This window comes from Perognathus longimembris, chromosome 24 (genome assembly GCF_023159225.1).
Source record: "Perognathus longimembris pacificus isolate PPM17 chromosome 24, ASM2315922v1, whole genome shotgun sequence".
Taxonomy (NCBI): domain Eukaryota; kingdom Metazoa; phylum Chordata; class Mammalia; order Rodentia; family Heteromyidae; genus Perognathus; species Perognathus longimembris.
In genome coordinates, this window is record NC_063184.1 from 6535365 (window position 1) to 6559811 (window position 24447).

Sequence of the window (24447 nt, forward strand, 5' to 3'; positions counted from 1 at the left end):
GATTTTTGCAGGTTTATTTTATATCCTGCAACTTTGCCAAAGTTTTGGATCAGCTCTAGTAGCTTGGGGGTGGAGTCTATGGGATTCTTTAGGTATAGGATCATGTCATCTGTGAAGAGAGAAAGTTTAACTTCATCTTTTCCTACTTGGATCCCCTTTATATTTTCTTCTTGCCTGATTGCTCTGGCTAGGAATTCTAGTACTATGTTGAAGAGCAGGGGAGAGAGTGGACATCCCTGCCTTGTTCCTGATTTTAAAGGGTATGGCTTTAGTTTTTCCCCATTTAGAGTTATGCTTGCTGTTGGTTTGTTATAAACTGCCTTGATTATATTCAGGAATGTTCCCTGGAATCCCAGTTTTTCCAGGGCTTTTAGCATAAATGGGTGCTGGATTTTATCGACCACTTTCTCCACTTCCAGAAATAAAACCATGTGGTTCTTTAGCTTGCTCCGGTTGATGTGGTTGATTACATTAATTGACTTGTGTATATTAAACCAACTTTGCATCCCTGGGATGAATCCAGTTTGATCGTGGTGTATGGTTTTTTTGATGACCTGTTGAAGTCAATTGGCCAGAATTTTGTTGAGAATTTTTGCATCTATGTTCATCAGGGAGATCGGTCTATAGTCCTCATTCCGTGATGAGTCCCTGCCTGGTTTTGGGATGAGGGGATAACCCTCATTCTTTCATAACAGGACTTGCAACTTTTCTGGCTTTACTCTTATAATATTTGCATATTGGATAAAATATTCAGGAAGCATTAAGTGTTATATAAAGCTTTAGAAGTGATAAAGACCAATAAAATTGATTTCAGACATGTCTCAGGTTAAAAAATATATGTGAAGTAAGTTTATCTACATTTTGAAAATGTGTAAAACATAACTCTGTGAATATAGATGTCACCATTCCTATTAATGATAGGCAAACAAACAGTAAAAGAGCTAAATAAAAAATAGATGTCCCTTAAGAGACCAAAATGATAGGGAGATGCAACAATTGATCCAATACAAATGATGTACAATCCCTAAAAGAGAATGTAATATGCCAGCATAATAATGATCCCTAGTGCACAAAAGACACATTATATACTACCGAGTAAATCCAATAGCCTTGTGGTCTTAGTAAATCTAGTTTTTCACTGACATGAGATTGAGTCATCTTTTAAATTGCATTATGTCTTTAAACTCATGTGAAGCTCCACTCTAGTGGCCCTTAGGTTGCAAATATTTTATTTATTACAAAGCTCTTTGTTTCCCACATCTGTTTAGACACCCACACATTTTCATGAGAAATTCTGACCAGTAGCACAGGTAGATGAATATTTATGCCTCATCTTCGAATCTGAAGAAGAAAACCTGAGATACAAGTTATGCCCTATAAGCCAGGACCACAGTGATAAATCACCATTATAAGCAGGAACAAAGTTTTCCCTTCCCAAGAGGATACGTTTTAAAAATTTATTTATGTTAACAACTAATCTGTCTATTTACCAACTTAAGATATAATTAACATTAGAGATAATATATGTAAGTCATATTGTCATTTTTTCCAAAATAAATTGTGCAAAATGATCTAATATCTAATGAATATGTCCATCACTTGTAGGCCTACCCCTGTGTTTTTAATATGTGAGCACACATATACTGAGAAGATAAACTTAAAATGTACCTCCGCAATTTCTAGTTACAAAATATGGTATAGGTCATTATGGTTAACAGGTGTTTGTTAGTTACATTAAATAATTGTGTGTAAAATTGAACCTTTTTTATGCCTTGGCCAAAATTAAATCACCAGATTTTTCTCTCTCACTGTTCATGGTAACAAACAATCTACTCTCTGCTTTGGTGAATGATATTTTTGAAGGTAACACATGTAGAAGAGATCATGAAGTGTTTGCTTGTTTGTTTTTTCATTGTCATGCTTTTTGGTCTCTGTTTCATGTCCTGTTTTTTATATTTTAAAAAAAATTCAGGGGCTGGGAATATGGCCTAGTGGCAAGAGTGCTTGCCTCCTACACATGAAGCTCTTGGTTCGATTCCCCAGCACCACATATATGGAAAACGGCCAGGAGGGGCGCTGTGGCTCAGGTGTCAGAATGCTGGCCTTGAGAGGGAAGAAGCCAGGGATGGTGCTCACGCCCTGAGTCCAAGGCCCAGGACTGGCCAAAAAAAAAAAAAATTCAGAGAACTAGAAATATAATTGATGCAATGGTGGTATTCAAGTAAAACAGGTGTAAGAGTCTTCTGAGCAAAAAATTGAGAGTTCCGTCAGAAAATCCAAGAAGTACAGGGTTTTAAACAGCAGATCTCTCTCTGCAGACAGAAGTTGCGATCGTCTACATTTGCATATTTTACTATGACATGGGGTACCTAATCAGCATTCTAAGAATCACTTAGAAGCAGCTTTTGTACATACAACACCAGTACATTATGGTCAGTCTCCGATTTTAGCAAATGGTTGCTGGGATTTCTGTCTCTGATTTACTACCGAAGAGAGGGTTGAAGCAATGAGATGATGAGAAAATGGCAGCTCCATCCAGTTCCACGCTCTTGTCTACCATATGAAAACACCGAGCTTTGTTGTGTAGGCTGTGGGTGATGTTTTTAACTATATTGTGTTTAAGACTATAATAAGAAAAACACTATGTTGTTTGATATTACCATAGAAAACAGAATTAAAGACAGGATTTATGGACTGGGTGCATTCCTGACATTCACAGAATGGACCTAGTATTTGTGGGTGGCTATTTTCTATGAATATCTAAATGTCTTCTTATTTCACTTGTTTATGTGTCCACATATTCTCTTAGAGAAGAATGATCTAGAAGAATGGATCTTGTAAATAAATCACTTGTGATTGAATTTATTCTGGTGGGTTTAGCAGACCAGTCTGATTTGCAGATCCCCGTGTTCATTCTGTTCCTAGTAATATATTTAGTCACTGCCTGGGGAAATATGCTTTTGATCATTCTAATTCCACTGAATTCACACCTTTACATGCCCATGTACTTTTTCCTCTTCAATTTGTCTCTCACAGGCTTTTGCTATTCTACCAAAATGTTGATGAACTTTATTCTGAGAAAGAATGCCATCTCTTATGCAGGATGTATGACCCAGCTTTACTTTTTGGTTTCTTTGTCATTACTGAATGCTACATACGGCCAGCAATGGCTTATGACCACTATATGGCCATCTGCAACCCACTTCCCTACAAAACTGCCATGTCCCCTAAAGTGTGTTCCTACTTTGTATTTGCTTCATACTTTGTGGGGTTCACTGATTCTCTGCTTGAAACAGGATTTGTCTCGTCTGACCTTCTGTGATGCACACAACACCAATCATTTTTCTGTGAAGTTATGGCAATGCTCAAGCTCTCCTGCACCAGCACCTATGCCACCAAGATAGAGGTTCTTGGTGGAGGGACCAAAGACATCATTTTGCCCAGTACCAACCTCTTTGTCTCTTATGCGTTCATTGTTTTCAGCATCCTCAAGATAAAATCTACCTAGGGTAGATTCAAAGCCTTTACTACCTGCAGCTCTCATGTAACTGCTGTATCTCTGTTTGTCAGATCCTGAGCTTTATGTATCTCAAACCTTCCACTCCTGGGTCTCTGGATGAGGGGAATATCTCCTCTGTGTTTTACACCATTGTGGTTCCTATGATGAACCCTTTAACCTACAGCTTGAAGAACATAGATGTTAAAGCTGCCCTAAGAAAATCCTTCTGTAAGACAATCAGTTAATCAGAAATCCTATGGCTCTGTGCTTGCAGCTATAGCACTGAGATATTCTTTGCTCAGTTAGCATATTTTTAACGTAAACTTATCTCTTCCTAGTCATTCTTTAGCTCAAGGCTAGCACTCTACCACTTGAGCCACAGCACAGATTCTGGCTTTTTCTGTTTATGTAGTAATGAGGAATTGAACCCAGGGCTTCATGTATGCTAGGCAAGCACTCTACCACTAAGCTACATTCCCAGCTCCCATGAGTACATTTCTTGTTGAATATTGTTACCCCTTCCCTAATTTTTCTCCCACTTTCTCTCCTCTCTGACTCCCCCCTCCCCAAATTATAAAGTTCATTTCAAACCTAGGAATTTGTGCATATCACTGTTGCATTAGTTCACCCTTTGTCCTTTTTTTCCCACCATTTTGTTATTTACCTTCCCTTCCCCAAATCAGATAAATGTATCTGTGTAAGACACAGGGTAAAAGATTAAAAAACAGTGACTCTAGGGAATAAGTCAAAGGGGGAAAAAGAAGAAGAAAGAAAGAATGACATACTGCACATTATAAACAAAAAAATCCCTCTTGTTTCCATATTTTGGAGTTCACTTTGATTATCATCATTTTATATGGTCCTATGTACATAGCTATTGAGCTATTGTGATCCTCTGTTAGGACTATCCTGGACAAATACTAATTGTTACAAATGAGGGGAACCATGGAGCCTGTGTTTCTTCTGGTCTGGCTTACATCACTTAATATGATTTTCTCTGGTTATCGTGCTTGTTTTGTAATGTTAATAAGTACAAATACATAAATAAAGACCAAAGAGAAATTTTGAGACTCAAAATTTTCTGTAAATAGTATTTTTTTCAGGGTGGGAATCACATAAAGTTGCATTGGGTAATGTACTAAATACAACTACAGTAAAATATTTAAATGGTTTTCTGAAGCAGCATAAACAATATTCATAAAACCATGTTTTTAAAAATTCCTTATTGGATTATTTTTTATTCTTTCTTTATCTGAGATAAATGCATTAGAAAGTATGATTAGAACCAGTGAAATAGTAACTGTCAGTTTCCATAAGATTTTAATGATTAAGGATTGTTACATAGACTACAGAGTCTCCCAGCTTCTCTGATAGTAGCAAACACTTAGCCATTTGACCAGCAGTATATGAGAATATCTCATGAACAACGAATTAAATGAATACAGTACTATGACAAAAAAAAGGGTCACCTCAATCTTTCCTAAAAAGAATAGGAAACATATTTTAGGCAAATCGTGCAAACTTGTTTTCTGGGAAAGACACACAGTGTTGTAATCTTTCGCTTGTTTGCTCAAAGGATAGGTAATATCACATAGTCTTCTATAAAATGTATTGCCACAATATAGGATCACACACTGAATGTTTCTTTCAAATTATTGTAAATCTTTCATCTGAAATAATAGGATCTACCATCTAAAGATCCATAAGAGAAATAACTTAGAAGACCTCAGAAAATAGTCTTGTTTTAACTATTCCCAGGCTATCATGCCCTCAGAATATAACACTACACAAATTAAGCCTTATCCTATCCTGGGATAGCCCATGAACCCCTGTGATCTGGTTCTAGAGTCTTTCTATTCACAAATAAAAATAGTTTTGTGCTTGAAAATTTCCCCTTTCTTTCTAAACTCCTACTAGAATTGCAATGGCCACACATTATTTTATTCTCTGAAATGAGTTTTGGTTCTCATACTAGTTCTCCTAGAATGAGTCTTCCCCTTTCGTTCTATCTCTTTTCCCCAAATTACTTCTGCTTGGCCATTATGGAATATCGATTTTATAATAAGTTTTATGGCAGAAAGTATATTACATACCTCCATAAAATAAATACAAATTGAGATTGAAATACTGCTCTTAAATTCTATAATTTCATGGAGCATTAGAAACCTCATATGTATTGACTATGTATACCTTACTGTTATGGTTTAACATATTATTTAATTTTATAACATTATTTAACATATTTAAACATAGATGCATATATATATTTAATATATTGCTAGGCTCTTTTTTCTTCTAATATTATTCTGTGATTTATAAACATCTGAAAACACTTCAAGGTTTTTGTTTTAAAAACTCTGTACTACTTGAATGAATCATGTCTCAACTGTTTGAAATCAACAGGCCTTCACTTTCACAATATAAAGAATATTGTTTATCTTTTCTTTTAATTTAAGTTGATTTATCTATTGTCAAAGGGATGTACAGAGAGGTTAAAAAGCCAACCAAAGGGAGATATCATATTATCTAAACCCAAAGTACAACTGATACTTACAATAGAATGTTTTTTCACATTTCATATTTAGTGCAATAAAATAAAGTATTTCAGAAGACAAGAAACAAAAGTACTATAACTGAGTCTTGAGTATTTCATTACAAAGCTAAAATTAACCCACTGTAGGTGACTTACATCTTTAATCATAGCTACTCAGGAGGCTGAGGTCCCCGAATCACAGTTTAAAGCTAGCTCAAGTAGGGAAGTTCGTTGCATACTCTTTTGTCTAGTTAAGCACCAAAATGTGAGAAGTGGTGCTCTGTGGCTCTAGTGACATGCTGCCAACCTTTAGTGAAAATGTAGAGAAATATATAGCTAAGCTACATTCACACATACGTGTGTGTGTGTGTGTGTGTGTGTGGTTGTGTGCATGTGTAAGATTTACTGTACAATATTTTGGTATACAAAAATAAATATAAAAATTTTGCCTGAAGTGTTTTAATGCTGCACAATGACTAGAATCACGCAGTGGTTTGCAGGTGATATGCTTTGTAGATAGGACCTTGCATTTTTTGCTAATTACTCCTGTTAAATGTATTCATATTCTTTTCCAATGGATGGGAAAAAGCCAAGAATAGAGATAAATTGTGTATGTTTTTCAAATGGAAATAAGAAATGAGAAAAAAAAGAACAAGCCTGTGTAAGAAACAATTTCATCCAGAAGGTATTTGATTATAGACAGCAAAGATCATTTTACTTCACAATAAAACTGTTTGGTGTAAGTGAACTGAATACCTCAGGAGGGGGAAAGGGTAAGGGGGAGGAGGGAGGGGGGTATGAGGGACAAGGTAACAAACAGTACAAGAAATGTATACAATGCCTAACGTATGAAACTGTAACCTCTCTGTACATCAGTTTGATAATAAAAATTTGAAAAAAAAAGTGGTAAAGGAAGAAAAAAATTCTAAAATGAAAATAAAAAAGCAAAAAAATTCTTACATTTATTATTAACATGAAAAAGGACATATATATGTACACACACACACACACATATATATATATGATGGGCAAAATAAAGCACAGTACTGATTAAAATTACAAAATATCTTATAGGATATTCAAGTCATCATTAGCGTAAGAAGAAACAATGGTATTTCCAATTCAACTATGACAACAAAATATAAACTTCATCTCTGTAACCAAACATACAGGGAGATATTTCCTGATGAAAATTCTTTCCAAATCAATGTTTTCCTCAACACCACTTTGGCATCTTTGTCCCTGAAAATGTAGATTAAAAAGGTTCATCGTGGGAATTACAGTAGTATAAAGCAAAAAGAGACCTTTTTCTTTTTTTTTTTTTGCCAGTCGTGGGCCTTGGACTCAGGGCCTGAGCACTGTCCCTGGCTTCTTCCTGCTCAAGGCTAGCACTCTGCCACTTGAGCCACAGCGCCGCTTCTGGCCGTTTTCTGTATATGTGGTGCTGGGGAATCGAACCTAGGGCCTCGTGTATCCGAGGCAGGCACTCTTGCCGCTAGGCTATATCCCCAGCCCCAAAAAGAGACCTTTTTCTCTAATTCATTGACCCAGAAGAAGTTGTATTGAATACACACGTGCTTCTGTTCCAAAGAACAGGAAACAGAAACTGCATGGGAGCAGCAGGTGTTGAAGGCTTTGGATCTGCCTTTAGAGGAGATGATTTGGAAGATGCTAGGATGATAACAACAAACAAAGGAATGATGGTACCTACTACAGTGCAAACCACCAGTGCTTTGACAGAGGTTCTGGTGCAGGGTATCTCTAGCAAGGGAGTATGTCACAGCGTCATTGATGGTCTTTGTGTCACAGTAGTTCAGTGTCCCCATGAACCCGTGTTAGCCATAGTAACAGAAAATAAGAATAAGAATGTAAGAACTCACTTTAGATGATGTGAAAGTGTTGTCCACAAATGGATGGCAGATAGACTCATAGTGATCTTAACAACATAACTTCAGCATATAGCAATCAAAATGAGAAAAAAGCCACCAAAGTACAGTTGAGTCACACACTCCACATAAAAGTAATATTCTTCTCTAGCATGATGTTTACTAGCAGTTTGAGTGGAAAATATGGAGGTGATTTTTTTATATTTTTACGTTAAAGGTGATGAACAGGGAGGTTACAGTTACATAAGTTAGGTAATGAGTACATTTGTTTTTAAACACTCTTACTCCCTCCCTCATTTCTTCTCCCTTACTTCCCTATTCCCCTCCCCTCCAAGTCATAGAGTTCACTTCCAATATAGTGTCTAGTGAGTACCATTGTTGCATTGGTTTGTCCTTTGTCCTGCTATTTCTGTGATTCCCTCTCCCTCCCATGGATCAGATAAACTCATACAAGACAAAGGGTATAGAAAAATAAAACAGAAAAAAATACAGAAATAACTGCACACAGGACATCGTAAGAACTGATTTTGATATTCATTTAGGCTTGTGATAGAGAAGAACTTCTTCTATTACCATATGTTCTCAGATCACTGCACCAGTAAAAGATCTTAATCTATGTTAACTATGATAATATTTTTAGTAAATATTACATGTTTGAAGGTGAAATTTGAGCATACAACTGTGCAACTCACAAATAGACTTACTGATTTGTAATTGCTGGTTTCTGCAGCATCAATGCTTTTGAAGGTAATAGTAAATGGGTGAATTTGTAGAGGCATCTGCACATGGAATGCTTCTTGAAATCTGCCTGGATCACCCAGGAATGTCCTATGGGTGATATGGACATTGTGGGAGTAAATCGATCCTCTGAGTTTGAGGCCCCAAAAACGTTGGTTGATGTCACTGGCATAGATTTCTTTCTGGCCATTTCACCATGCACCTGACATGGCCTCCTCTGATGCAATCCAGTTGCATCCTCCCAAATGGCTTCCATGCAAATAGTTCCTTGACAAAGATGTTAGATCAAATATATTACAGATAATGTGATCCTTAGGGCCTCACTATCTGTGGTCTTGGAGGAAATCATAGAACATGGGGAGAAGATGGCGAATCTACAAATATATATTCTCACTCATGTTTTTCTCCTGGATGCAAGGCCTCAGATGCAGAGCCCCACGGAAGTTTTACACATCCTTCCTGGGGATTCGCAAGAGGCTTCAATGAAAGAACATGGGTTACAGTGTACATACTTGACACTGTGGGCCTCAATTCCAGCCAGAATTTCAAATCTGCAGATGCTTTAGGGATGTGTCCTTGGACTCTCACATTCCTTCTTCTCCAACTTGACTTCCCTGTCAGGTCCGTGGCCAGCACTAGCTGTTTTTCCACAATGAAGCAGCGAGCGCTCATGGATGGAGATGTGATGATTGCTGGGTTTTTCCCTCTCTACAATTTGGGAACAGATTACAGTAACAGTGATGCTTCTAGACATGAAGAAAAACGAACCACAAGTAACTCATCATTTTATTTCCATTTGTTCTCAGGATGAGGTAACTCTACATATCCACATAAATGTTCTCTGTCTTCTCTACCCTGATGACCTGTTCCTATTGCACTGGAAACTTCTCAGTATCGCTGTTTTATTTTGCATCTACAGTTGAGTAAATTTCTGTCTGTAGCTTCCATGAGCTTCTCTTTTCCTATAAGCTCTTCACTCCCAGCTGTCCTCAATCCCAGCTGTATCTCCTTCATCCAAGCTGTCATTGCAGAGGATGCAGTGATGTTACAAACAACCTGAGTCAGTGGCAGGAATTCTGTACTAAAATGCTGCTGACACATTTCCTTCTCCACAAGCCAATAGTCTGAATTTTTTTTCGTTGGTAGCACTTATAATTTGAGCACCCTGATAAAATTTCTTCGTGAAAGCTAATGGCTCATGACTGTAATCCTAACTACTGATGTCTGAGGATTGAGGTTTTTAAGCCAACTGAGGCATGAAAATCCACAATTCTTTTATCTCTGAATAAGCAACCAAATGTTGGAAGTGGAGCTGCAGCTCAAGTGGCAGAGTGGTATCCTTAAGAAAAAAAAAAAAAAGCTCAAGGACAGTATACAGGCTCTGATTTCAAACCATAGGACTCTCTCTCTCTGTCTGTCTCTCTATCTCTCTGTCTGTAGTCTCTCTGTCTCTGTCTCTGTCTCTGTCTCTCTGTCTCTGTGTCTCTCTGTCTCTCTCTGTCTCTCTCTCTCTCTCTCTCTCTCTCTCTCTCTCTCTCTCACACACACACACACACTGTAGAAAAGTATTTACAGTTTCTAACTAAGCACCGTGTCATTATTTTATGTCAGGTATGCTCCACGATCCAAACCTTACCAGCCAGGTCAGCATTTTAAAGATCCCTATGGAAGAATTTTATCTGCCCAAGATAAGATCTACTTTACTTGGGCATATGTATATCCTTGGCTTTTGTTCTGTAGCAGAGGGTCTCACTAGCTATGAAAGAAAAGAAAAGGAAAAGGAAAAATGACTATAAGTCATTTCAAGAAATTTTAGCAGCCTATCTGATGCCTATTGCAAGAGCAAGTGTCTTTGCATTTATCATTTGGACTCTTTTTTAAGTGCTGGTGGGAAGTGTACCTTGCAGTATTAGCTGCCTACAGAGGAGATCTGTCTGGTTTATTGCAGTGAGGTTTTAGAGATTTGGGTTTTATAATTCCAGTATGCTCAGCAATCAGTTTATAATCTTCTTGATTAGTGTATATCTATGTTTAATTATAGCTTATGTTTGTGGGACTCTATACATATGAAGTGCCTGCAAGGACCCTAAAACTCTGCTTGGTCAGAGAGAGTGTAGGTTGTTCCTTGATCTCATTCTGCCATCTTCTGGGTGAATTCCCCTCTTCTACTCCTTTCTTACAGTCAATGAATGCCATTGGTGGTGAATTAACTGTATCAAAACCAACCTATTGGCCTTGAGTGTTTTATTTTATTTTTTTATTTTTGGCCAGTCCTGGGCCTTGGACTCAGGGCCTGAGCACCGTCCCTGGTTTTTTCCGCTCAAGGCTAGCACTCTGCCACTTGAGCCACACCGCCACTTCTGGCTGTTTTCCATATATGTGGTGCTGGGGAATTGAACCGAGAGCTTCATATGTAGGAGGCAAGCACTCTTGCCACTAGGCCATATTCCCAGCCCCAGCCTTGAGTGTTTTATTCATTCAGTGATTCTAGCTCTTATTTGCAGAATTTCCATTCTGTGATTGCTGATAGATTAATTACTGCCATTATGTTACTTGTTTTCCAGTTTTATTGAAGCTTCTCCTATTCTCTCTCTTTTTAGAGACTTCAGTGGTTACTGAGTTTATACTTGTGTTTTGATTTCTGGGTTAAAATTTCATTTGCCTGTTATAGGTTTTCTGGCAATTCAGAGGCTTAAAATAGGTTATAGTGAGATATTTTGGAATGATGACAACTGTTCGTGATGATGAGGATGAAAGAAAAAGTGAAAATATACATATAAGTAATAGAGGGCTATCTATGATCCAAGTGCCTAAGTCAATGTACAGAAATGTTATAATAAAATATTTTCATTTAATTTTTAATTAAACCTCTTCATTTAATATTTTAACAAAAATATTAAAATACAAATGAATACAGCAATGGCATTATATTCCTCCCATCATTTGTAATATTGGATTTCCAATTTTAAATGGTTCTATAGCAATTACTAGACATCATTATATTAATAATTTTTCCTGTTTATAGGAATTATTTATATGATTTTGCTACCATTTTGACAATATTAGAACAGTCTCAGCTTGCAAGTTACTCTTACTTGTATGTATTATACCTTTTGGACTAAAAGACTTACTTTACTATTTCTTGAAGAATAAGCTTGGTGGAGATCTATCTCTTTACTATGCTTGTCTGAGAATGTCTTTTCCCTTTTATTCTTCTTAACTTCTTAACTTCTTAACTTCTTATTATTCTTAACTTCTGAAGTATGTCTTTGCTTTTGCTACATGAATAAGGATATGAGTTCCTTACCCAATGTTTAAGCTCTTGTTCTGATTGATACTGTAGGAAGAACTGTTACCTGTGATGGGTCTGTGAGCAGAGCTTACTGTAGAAATTTCCTCAAACAACACTTTGCTTCTCAAGAAGCAAATTTTCTCTTAAGAAAATGAAAGATTTGTTAGTTATCTGGGATGCCCTATAGCCACATAGTATCAACTGAATGACTCAACCACAAGATTTTTTCACACAGGTAGAGACAGGTAAACCCAAGATAAAGGCAACAGAATTTTTGGGGTCTCATGAAAACCTAATCTGTCTTTAATGAAATAGGTGTGATGAAGTGGTTGTGGGGATAAAGTAAGCTCTCTCTCTCTCTTTCTCTCTCTCTCTCGATTAATTAAACCAAGTTTATGAATCTCATTCACGACAAAATCCCTTCACACTCTTACCTAATCCTATTTACAAGTACAAGAAACTACATTTCCATCCCAATTGGGAGTGATATTTTATCATAATCATTGGCATAGAAGCAAGCACCCAATCCATCAAAGTCATAAGTCTTGAAATATTCCTGCTAAATTGCTTTGCTTCCTATGCATATTTAACTTCAAGAACTACCAGTTCATTTTGGCCTTGGCTTTTGCTATTGAAAAGATCAACAAAAACTCTGAACTTTACATAACTACACTCTGGGATTTGATGTCTATGATGTTGAATTTGGAATTTGGGCAACATTTAAATTTCCCTTTGTTTGCCTCTTGGGGAAGTACAAGAGTCCAAACTATAACTGTAAGAGTGACAGCAAGTCTATAGCAGTGCTGACAGAGCAATCAGGAATAATACTTGCCCGAATTGGGACACTGCTTGACCACTACAATTTTCCACAGGTAAAGGTGGGAATGGTGTAGGATATTAAAGCCTGTCTAATTTGGTGCCATTTCAGGTGTTATAATGATAGGATGAGACAGGATTTGTGAACCTATCAAATTTTGTGATACAAAGACTAACATTTAAAAGATAATGCAGTATCTATGTTTCCTTTGGTATGGAAAAGAGGAAGGAAATGTTAGAGCACATAAAAGGATTATTTAGAGTTTTAGGCCATGTCAATAATTTTCTTTAAAAAAAACAGAAAATGGAAAATGATTTTAAAATGTAAAGATTGTTAAACTGGGTATGGCTGCCTCTAACTGTAATCCCAGCAATGGAGGGAATTTATCTCTCATTAACCAGAAAAAAAAAACCCAAACCAGGAAGTAATGTGTGGTTCAAGTGGTAGAGTGATAGCCCTGCGGGAGAAAGCTATGAAGTACATGAGTCCCTAAGTTTGTGGCACTGTACTTGCAAAAACAGGCACATTCCTGTGCAAGTTAATATGTTGAATACATTCTTTTCTATGTGAATGCTACATCTAAAACATGAAAATGAGATAAATATGGAACACACATATCCATATATCCATATATGTATGTATATGATCAGTCTCATTAAACTATGGTACACATAGGGGTGGAATTTCATGATGTAACCTCTCTGATCAATTAATAGTCTAAAAACACACATGAGAAAGTTGAAGGATATCTTGTCTGAGAGGGGTAGATATTCAAGGGATGTGGAGCAGGACAGGAAAGTAGAGAATAGATGGATTAAAAACAACTTACTATTTTAAAAAAGAAACTAAAAGGAAAACCCACCTTCAACCTACTTCTAATGGTTATTTAATATACATAATGACTGAGATTGTGATGGTTTTAAATCTTCTCATTCATGAACTGTCCAATTTTCATTCCCTGTAGCTTACCTTTGTGCCTTTTGATCATGCCCTGAATGACCATAACAAGTTTCCTGCTCTCTATCAGATGGCCCCAAAGGACACATCACTTGCCACTGCCATGGTCTCCTTACTGCTTCACTTCAGATGGAACTGGGTGGGACTGTTAACCTTGGAAAATGAGGATGGCTTGTGGACTCTTCCTGAATTGAAAGAATAGATGGCCAAGAACAGAGTTTGTGTAGCCTTTGAGCTAGCTTTCCACAACCAAGCTTTGTCATATGCATTAAAAATCATGGCAGTTTATAACCAGATTAATAAATCTTCAGCAAATTTCTTCATCATATATGGTGATAACGAAACCCTACTGTATTTAATGATGTATGTTGAGGAACTTGTACTAAAAGGAGAAGTTTGTACCATGAATTCACAGTGGGATTTGACAATGAGGAGGAAATATTTCATGCTACCTCCCATTTTTTTCACACCATCACCCACATGTTTCTGGATTCACAGATTTTGTCAAGGCAGTTAACCCTTCCAAATACCCAGAAGACTTTTTCCTTGCTGGGCTGTGGTTTCTCTCTTTTAATTGTTTAGGTTCTGAATCTGACAGTGTAACATGATAGAACTGTCCTCGTGAGGCCTCCTTGGATTGGTTGCCTGGAAACATTTTTGACACGACTATGTCTGGACACAGTTACAATATATACAACTCTGTGTATGCTGTGGCCCAGGCTCTCCATGAGATGCTTCTTCATCAAACAGAAGCACAAACATTGGCAAACAGAAAAGAGACAGTGCCTTCCCCTGCACAAGTAGTGCCTTCACTGTTGGAAGGTACACACCAGAAGCAAAATATCTTCCTAGAGGGATTTCTTATTGTATGAAATTAAACATTTCAGGTAGTTTTCCAAACCCCAAGATCTTCTTTAGATATCTGTGTATGTACTATTGATATGTATTCAGGTACTTTTAAAGAAAAGCAGGCCAGTAACATTATTTTCATTACAAATAACTTCAACATGCACATAACTACTGTTTTCAAGACTGTAAACTCACTATTTTTCCATGAGTTGTGTTAGTCATAAATGGTTTAGTTTCACTCTACTTTATATATCAAAATTTTACCATGCTGAAACTATAGACATGCATAAAATTAGTGATACTGGAAAATTGTTCCTAGGCAACTTAAAATTGGTCTCTTAAAAAGAGGCCTTCTATTCCTTTGCTGAGTGACCATGGTTCAGAAAGATTATTTTTATTCCACAATAGATTTTCTTCTGGGAAACTTTATCAGGTGTACTTGCTATTCTTGAATTATGAGTCAGAAATTAAAAGCAATCAGGAACTCTTCTTAGTTCAGGTTTTCTGTATTAAATATGGGATGTACTTCACCATAAGATGATGAATCTCTTTCAACTGCACCTTTTTCTGAAAAACACCCAATTTCACAATGCTGCCAAAGATAAAGTGATTTTGAATGAGAAGTAGATATTGGAGGCAGAGTATGACATTGTAAACATTTGGAATTTTCCAGAAGGTCTTCAACTTGAGGTGAAAGTAGGACAGTTTTCTCCATGTGCTCTACTTATTCATCAACTGTCTCTATATGAAGATATGGTAGATTGGGCCATAGGAACTACAAAGGTGGGCTGGAGCTAATTGTAATGATCTTAAGGACATATAAGTAAGCAAAATTCACCCTTAAAATTCATACCTGATAGGGTGCCAGCAACTTACTCATATAATACTATGAGCTACTTAGCTGGATGAGACCTGAAGATCATGGCTTGAAATCAGTCAAAACAGGAAAGCTTTTAATCATTAAAAAAAAAAAAAAGCTGTAAGGGTGCAACTCTTAAGCAACAAAGTCCTGAATTCAAACCTTAGGTTTGGTATACACACATACACACACACACACACACACACACACACACACACACACACACACAATTTATAATTGATGTGTTTTCTAATACCCAGTATTGCACCTTTAAATTTTTCCAACTTAAGACATTGTATTGACTGGATCTTGGATATTAAGGAGCAATATATTTTAACAGTGCTTGGCACTGATGGCTCATGCCTGTAAGCATATCTACTCAGGTGGCTCAGATCTAAGATTATACAGGTGAGTTTAAAGCCCAAACAGGTGGAAAATTCTTGGAGATTCTTTTTCCTTTTTTTCTGAATAATTACTTATTTATTGTCAAAGTTATGTACAGAGGGTTACAGTTTCATATGTAAGGCAGTGGATACATTTCTTGTAGCTTTGTTGTTACCTCCTTCCTCATCCCCGCCCCCCCCCCCCCCCACACACCATTTTCCTCTCCCATCATGAGTTGTTCATTTGGTTATACCAAATGGTTTTGTAAGTATTGCTTTTGGAGTCATTTGTCTTTTTATCCTTTGTCTCTCAATTTTGATATTCCCTTTTTGTTCCCTAGCTCAAATACCAGTATATAGAGTATCCAGGATACTCAGATGAGATACAGTGATAGCACAGGGACAACCACAGGTAGGGGATACAAGAGGATCATCAACAAAAGGAGCTACAGTTTCACATGGCATGTTGAAAGTAATTATGATAGTGATATAACACTCGTTTCCATAACATGGAGTTCATTTCACTTAACATCATCTCATGTGTTCATAAGGGTATAGCTATTGGGCTCTTGGGATCCACTCTGACTAGCCTAACCCTGTACTAATTATTCCGTATGAGGGAAACCATAGAGTCCATGTTTCTTTGGGTCTGGCTCACTTCACTTAGTATAATTTTTTCCAAGTCCTTCCATTTTCTTACGAATGGGGCAATGTCATTTTTTCTGATAGAAGCATAAAATTCCATTATGTATGTGTACCACATTTTCCTGATTCATTCGTCTACTGAGGGGCATCTGGGTTGGTTCCATATTTTAGAAATGACAAATTGTGCTGCGAAGAACATTGTTGTGCTGGTGGTTTTAGTGTGTTCTTGTTTGTAATCTTTTAGGTAGATGCCCAAGAGTGGGAGATGCTGAGCTATGGGGGGGGGGGGCTGTATGTTTAGCTTTCTGAGGAATCTTCATACTGCTTTCCAGAGTGGCTGAACAAGTTTACATTCCCACCAACAATGTAGTAGGGTTCCCTTTTGGCCACATTCCCCCCCCCCCCCCACACACACACAGCATTTGTTATTGTTAGTTTTCCTGATAATGGACATTCTTAATTGGGGTGAGGTGGAATTTCAATGTTGTTTTGATTTTCATTTCTTTTATGGCCAGTGATGTAGAGCACTTCTTTATGTGTGTCTTGGCCATTCTCATTTTCTCTTCAGAGAAGTCTCTTTTTAGGTCTTTAGCCCACTTGTTGAGTGGCCTGTTGGTTCTTTGAGGTTTTGCTTTGGAGTAATTTAATTGTTTTATTTTTGCATATTTTAGACATGAGGCCTTTGTCCATTGTATGGCCAGTAAAGATCTTTTCCCAGTCTGTGGGATTTCTGTTTATTTTGGAAGCTATGTCCTTTGCCCTGCAAAAGCTCTGCAGTTTGATGTTGTCCCATTTGTTCTTTGAGATTCTTATCTCAATAACTACCATAAAGCTGAAGTGGAGCTGTGGGTCATGTCGGAGTGTGTTAACGTTGAGGAAAAAAGTTCACTGATATTGACCAGACCTTCAGATCAAGCTCCAGAATTAGTACCAAAAATAAAAAACAAAAGTGTGATTTTAAATGTTGATTTTGAGTGTTATCATAACATATGAATTACATTTTTCTTAGCAGATTTCTACACCATGACTAAGTATCCAAGGGATAGCTTTTGTGTGGAAAAGGTTTATTTTGCTTCCAGACATGGAGATTTCTGTCAATGGCTAATTGTTCTGCTATTTAGGCATCTTTGGCGAGAGGAATTATTGAAGGAAGCTTTGTGAGAAGCAGATTCTCACCACATGGCCACAGGAAAAATTAGATAAAGATATGATGGGCCGGGGGTTCACATAATCCCAGGAAGGGTGGTGTGGGCTTTATATTTTGACATACATTTATAGCTTCAAAGATGATTTTTCCTCCTTGATCCTTGCTATGTCTCAGATGACAAGGAGACAAAACAGAAAGCCACAGAATCAGAGAAGCACCATATGTTTGTCAAGTAGAATTTATTCTCTCCACCTTTTAAAGGTTTCCCTTCTCAGTAGTTCAAACAGCTAGATGGAGCTCAAGACCATAGCAGGTTAGCCATTTGTGGAATGCTGTGGGATCTATAACAGCATTACATAAACAGACTACAATTGTGTGCGTAGAAACACTATACTTAATAATCACATTCTTTAAAACCTAAAAGTAGGTTAGTTAAAAATCTGAACAGATCATGAACAAATCATGAACACATGTCTGATTTTCCTCAGCCTCTTCAGTCTGTCTGCAGTGAGAGCTGTGGTCCCAGATTCAGGAAGTCCCAAGAGGAGGGATAGGCTGCCTGTTGCTTTGATTGCACTCATTGTTCAGAGAATGAGATGGCTAATGGGAGAGGTAAGTTCATGCTTAAAGAGAAATTTATACATACTCTTGGTATCCCTGAATCCAGCAAGTCTATGCATAAGTTGTGTATTCGAATTGTTGTTTCAGTGTCCCTTCCTTCACTTAGTATTTTAATTGTGACAATAGATGATACTGCTTATTGAAAAAAAATAAATCATGAGCTCTGAATTATGCATGGGATCGATGTTTTTAGTGTGCTGTATGCATACCTATTAACTACTCAGTAATATAAATTAAATTCTATCATATTAAGTGCAAAGCCATTTTAAGGACAAAGTCTCTCTCTTCTTCAATATTATATTTAGCCTAAAACACAGCTCTTCCACATCCTTATTTTCTGGTGCCCAGAAAAGTTCTTACAGTGGTGCAAATGCTCTGGGTTGTGTTTTACGTTAAAAGTAGGGACAAGGTTGACCCTACCATGACTTTAGAGCTTCAAAGGGTGATTTGATTCATTGTTCTCGACTGCTTTTCACGTTAGTAAGAGAGACAAATATATCAACTATAAGTAAGGAATATAGGGCTACTATTAATACTGCACAGAATCATACAGGGAATTGTAAGCTTTTCTACCCACAGTTTTGAATAAGGGGTTTGAGTACCAAACACAAGGCTGAGAATTCTATGGCAGCATGAAGAGATTCATAAAAATTATGCTAGTGTATCAAAAATGGGAAGAAATTACATGTGGGATATTCACTGTGGGTTAAATAGTTTGAAACAGAATGAAAAAAAAAAAGAGAAAGTGGGCAGGAGTGTGGGAACCTGCTGAAGACATAAAGATAGTACTAAACATGTCCCACAATAATTGCTGATGCTTATTTTTATGGTAGTAAGAATTGACATGTTAGAACTATAGCAATATAGAGATTTCCTAACTTGTTTTTAAGTACTTAAAAGGGACTGTTTATTGGTCTTCCTTACAGACATAGAGCAGTGTGTGAAGTGTCCATATCATCAGTATGCCCACACACAGAGAAACGAGTGCCTCCTAAGAGCTGCAAGTTTCCTGGCTTATGGAGAGCCTGTGGGGATGGCCTTTTCCTGATAGTCTCTTGGTTTATCTACACTCACAGCAGCTGATCTTGAGGTCTTTGTGAAACATCACAACACTCCCATTGTCAAGGCTAATAACCAGGCTCTCAGCTACATCCTGCTCATCTCACTCATCTTCTGTTTCTTCTGTTCCTTGTTCTTTATTGGCCATCCCAAAACAGTCACCTTCATTTGACAGCAAACCACATTTGGAGTTGCATTCACTGTAGCTGTTTCTGCTGTCTTGGCCAAAACTGTAACTGTGGTTCTGGCCTTCAAGGTCACTTCTCCAGGGAGAAGGATGAGGTGGCTGCTGGTAGCAGGAGCTTCTAACTTCATCATTCCCATCTGCACCCTGATGCAGGTGACTGTCTGTGGAATCTGACTGGGGACCTCTCCTCCCTTCATTGACACTGATGCACACACTAAACATGGTCTCATCATCATCCTGTGTAACAAGGGCTCCCTCACTAATTTCTACTGTGTTTTGGGGTACCTGGGTGCCACTTCTGGCCTTTTCTATATATGTGGTGCTGAGGAATCGAACCCAGGGCTTCATGTATACGATGCGAGAACTACAGAATTCTTGGTTGGTAGTTATTTTTATTTAGTGTTTGGTATACTTCATTCCAGGCTCTCCTTGCTTTCATGGTCTCTGCTGAGATGTCTGGGGTAATTCGGATGGCTTTTCCTTTATATGTGATTGTTTTCTTCTCCCTAACAGCTTTAAGGCTTCTTCCCTTGTACTCTACTGATCCTGTTTTGATCACAATGTGTCGGTGGGATGTCCTATTCTGGGCTAGTCGGTTTGAGGTTCTAAATGCTTCTTGTATCTGTATAGGCCTTTCCTTCTGGATATTTGGGAAGTTCTCAGCTAATATTCTGTTAAATAGATTGTCTATCCCAGTAACCTCTTTCTCCAAGTTTTCCTCAATACCTATTATCCTTAAATTGGGCTTCCTGATTGTGTCTTGAATCTCCTGTAGCGATCTGTTTTGTTAATTGGACTGGATTTGTATTGATTTTTGATCTTTCTCCATAGAATCTAAGGAATCTTCAGCTCCTGAGATTCGATCCTCTGCTTCAGTTAGTTGAGACTGTAGGCTAGCTACTTGACTTCAAATCTCTTTTCCTTCTGACTGGTCTTTCCTAATGATTTCCATGTCATTTCTTAGGTCTTGTGTGGACTTCTTTACTTCATTAACTTCATTACTTTGGCTTTGATTGTTGTCTCTCAAATCTTTAAGCTGGGTAGCTATCTTTTCATTTGACTGTTGAAGTTCATTTATCTTTCTATTTGTGGATGCCATCAAATTCTCCATTAATTTTTGCTTTGCCTCCTCACTCTCTAGAATAATTGACTGAAGAGATTCAAACTTTTCATTTATTATGTTTATCAGTAGACTTTGTAGAGCATTTTGGGGGTTCTCTTCTATGTCTTTGATTGACTGCTCTGCTTCCTGCTTGTTTTGAGTGGGGGATAAGACTTCATTGTTTGCCATCTTTCTTGTGTTCCTTCTGCCCATTTGGATTGGGAATGCCCATCTACCAGCACCTGTGAGCTCCGTTTAAGACCCAAAGCAGCCCTTACCAAGCACTGTTGTGTAAATCTTACAAGTTCACAATTATATACAGATACCTTTTATACTGGTGTATAAAATTAGATTTGGTGTTCCTAAATACAATTCAGTATAACAACGGATCCTGGGCTCTGTATTCAGTAGTTACTTACTTACTGTTACAACCCTATACGCAATTCTTGTTTTTATATTAAGTTCTTTTAGGACTGGCTTTCTCTATGAACCCCTTTGATTCACTCAGATTAATCTGGGATACCCTCTATCCAATAACCAGGAGTCAATGGAACCTGGAAGTCCAGGCAGTAAGTCCGGAGGGTAAGTTGGAGGTAATAAAGAGAATAGAGTAAAATGTATTGGGCGGGGGTGGTGATTTTGGTTTAGTTTCAGCGACGTGGAAATGTGGAGAAGAGTAGAATCAGTAGAAAGAACAATGTTAAAATGATAGACAATGGAGAGTTAGCAGAAAACAGTGGAGGTGTTATTCACAGGAAAGTAATTTTTAAAGAAAGAGAACGCAAAGAGAGAAATAAAGTAAAAATACTGGAAGACACATGTGCAAAACAGAGGAAAATTATTTAAAAATGAAAGAAAATAAAAAGGAAAAAAAAAACAGAAAAGGAACAATCCAAACAAACAAACAAACAAAAAAACTTGATAAAACAAACCGGTAAAAATGGAAAACAAACAAACAAACAAACCAAAAACCAACGACGTTTCAGAAGTGAAAAAATTTAAAAGAAAAAATTATTTTTTTAAAGTTTAAAAAATGTTTGAAAAGAAAAAAAAATGGAGTCCTCCTTGTTTGGGTAGTCTTTCCCCAGTCGTTGGTTTCCTTGCAATGGTCTGCAGTCTATTTTCCTGATTGGCTGGTTTGACTTGATTTCAGTTTGCAAGGGGTGGATCTCTTCTGAACCTTCTCCCTTGTTGGTGCAATACTGGGTCTCTGTGGTTCGCACAGCTTCCAGGCAGGCCTTGGGCATCCTCTGTAGATGGGGACGTGAGCAGTCTCAGGAACTGTGGCTCCTCTGTCTGCTGTGGGGCCGCTGCCTTTGATGCCTGGCTTTGAATAGGCTGTGGACTCAGCAGGGCAGGGCGCCTCTGGCCTGTTTTACCAGGCTGAGAGTTGCTTGCCTGGGGGAGGTGGCCTCCTTGGTGGAGGTGGCTATGGAATGCAGCTCCGTTTTGGGCTGGGAATTGGGCTTCCTCTGTGACGGGACCATTTAGCTGTCCCAGTAACTGTTTGTTCCCCCGTCTGGTGTTTCTGTGCAGCTGGGAGCTGCTCGCTGCTTTCGCTTTAAATTTAGAAATTCCAGCAGACAGGTTGGGGCACCTCTGGCTAAGTTGAGGCCCAGGACTCGCCTCCTGCCAGGGCAGGGGGCGTTCTCCTGGGCAGAGCTGGCTCTCACTGGTTGGTCCCTCTTGCCCTTTTCAAAGATGGCTCCTTTGACCTTGCTTTCCCCAAGCCCGCTTTAGTTCCAATCTGGTCTGACCCTATGCCAGTGGCAAAGATGGCGCTTTGCTCTGGAAGTGGGGGAAAGGCTACCTTCTAGAAGGTGCTCTGTGGGCGTGAGTGAGAATATCTTTTGTGGGGTACTCACGCTTTCTCTGCGATTTCAGGTCGTCCATGCTCAGCCTCCATCTGGAGGATTTCTCCCTGGTCTACGCTGTGTGCTTTAGCCACACAGAGTGCAGGTTGCTGTGCCAGGCGCTGTGCCGGCGCCGGCACTGGCACGGCAGCGGGACGCCGCCCGGAGCTCAAATCTGTGTTTTCACATGAGCAAAGTCAATTTTTCCTTCCTGGCCAGAATCCCTGTACTGTTAGAACTTACTCTGGTTGTCTTTCTAGGAGTACAAGTTTCTATGGGGTGAGAAAACTGCAATGTCAGCTACGGCTCTGCTGCTTAAGTGAGTTTCTGAATCTCACTCAGGACAAATTCCTTTCATGTCCTTTCATAATCATATATACAAGAATAAGACATTACATTCACATTCTACTCCAAACTGACATAATGTTTGGGCATATTCATTGGCAGAAAAGCAAGCATTCAATCCACTAAAGTCACAAGTTTTGAAATATTGCTCCTATATTTCTATGCTCATTACATGTTTATCTTCAAAAACTACCAGCTTATTTTTGCCTTAACTTTTGCTATTAAAGAGATCAATGAAAACCCTGATCTTTTACATAACTTGACTCTGGGATTTGATATCTGTAATGTTAAATATATAATTTGGGAAGCATTTTAAAATGCCTTTTTTTGCTTCTTTGGGAAGTATGACACTCCAAACTACACATGTATGGGAGAGAGGAAGTCTACAGCAATACTTACAGGACCAACAGGAATAATATCTGCCCAGATTGGGATATTTCTGAACCTCTATAGGTTTCCACAGGTGGGAGGAGTTGGGTAATATTTAAAAATGTCTAATTTGGTGACATTTCAGATGCTAGAAGTGGAGAGGAAGAGACTGGATTTATGAACCTATGAAAATTTGAGGTACAAAAAACTAAGCATTTGAGGTAATTGGATACCTGTAGTCCAATTGTTTGGAAAGGGGAATGGGAAAGTTAGAGCAGAACAAAAGGCTTATTTAAAGTTTTGCACCTTATAAATAATTTTTTTAAAAAAATCAGTTAATGGAAAGTGACTTTAAAGTATAAACATATGTGGAGCTCTATGTTGCTGGTTCACATCTATATACCTATGTTCTCAGGAAACTTAATTCTAATCAGCAAAACTTGGGAAGTAATATGTGGATCAAGAGGTAGAGGGTTAGCCTTCATGAATAAAGCAAAAAAAGAGTACATGAGGCCCTGAGGTCATGCCCCTATACTAACACACACACACACACACACACACACACACACACACACACACCTATATACCAGTGAAAGATCTTATGTTGAATGAAGTCTAGTTCAGAAAGAGAAAAGGGGCATGTGTTCCCTCATATGTGAAAGGTAAATCTAAATGTGATAATAAAATATGAAACAGAGAACACACCCATGTATATATATATATATATATATATATATATATATATACACATATATATATGATGTATATACCTAAGGTGTAAGGTATTATATATATAATATATATATATATATATATATATATATAAATATCATTCCTCCCAAACTCATTCTATGAAGCTAATATCACACTCATCCCCAAACCAGGGAAAGACCCAACAACAAAAAAGAGAATTACAGAAAAATATTAGTCATGAACACACATGCAAAGCTCCTCAACAAAATATTAGCTAACAGGAACCAGAAACTGATCAAGAAAATTATACAATATACAACATACAATATACAACAGAGCTCACACCGAGAATCACAATGTTATCTCAGTTGATGCCCAAAAGGCCTTCAACAAAATACAACAGCCATACATGACAAAAGCCCTGGAGAGAATAGGAATAGAAGAACATTCTTTAAAACAATAAAAGCGATATACAACATACCAACTGATAATATCATGTTAAATGGGGGAGAAACTAAAAGCATTTCCCCTAAAATCAGGAATAAGACAAGGATGCCCAGACTTGCTTCTAGTCAACAGAGTGTTGGAATCCCTAGCCATAGCAATAAGAAAA

The 24447-nt window shown here is 37.8% G+C and overlaps 1 protein-coding gene and 1 pseudogene across 1 annotated transcript in view; both read left to right on the forward strand.

Annotated features, from left to right (window-relative positions):
• Positions 1-2828: 2828 nt before the first annotated feature.
• LOC125341346 lies at positions 2829-3744 on the forward strand (annotated as a pseudogene).
• A 3898-nt stretch (positions 3745-7642) lies between these two features.
• The window catches only part of LOC125341347 (vomeronasal type-2 receptor 116-like), a 43707-nt gene continuing 26902 nt past the window's right edge, over positions 7643-24447 (forward strand). Inside the window, exons 1-2 of the mRNA XM_048333360.1 lie at positions 7643-7900; positions 12701-12820. Coding sequence (XP_048189317.1) covers positions 7643-7900; positions 12701-12820 — 378 coding nt within the window. The remainder of the gene's footprint in view (positions 7901-12700; positions 12821-24447) is intronic.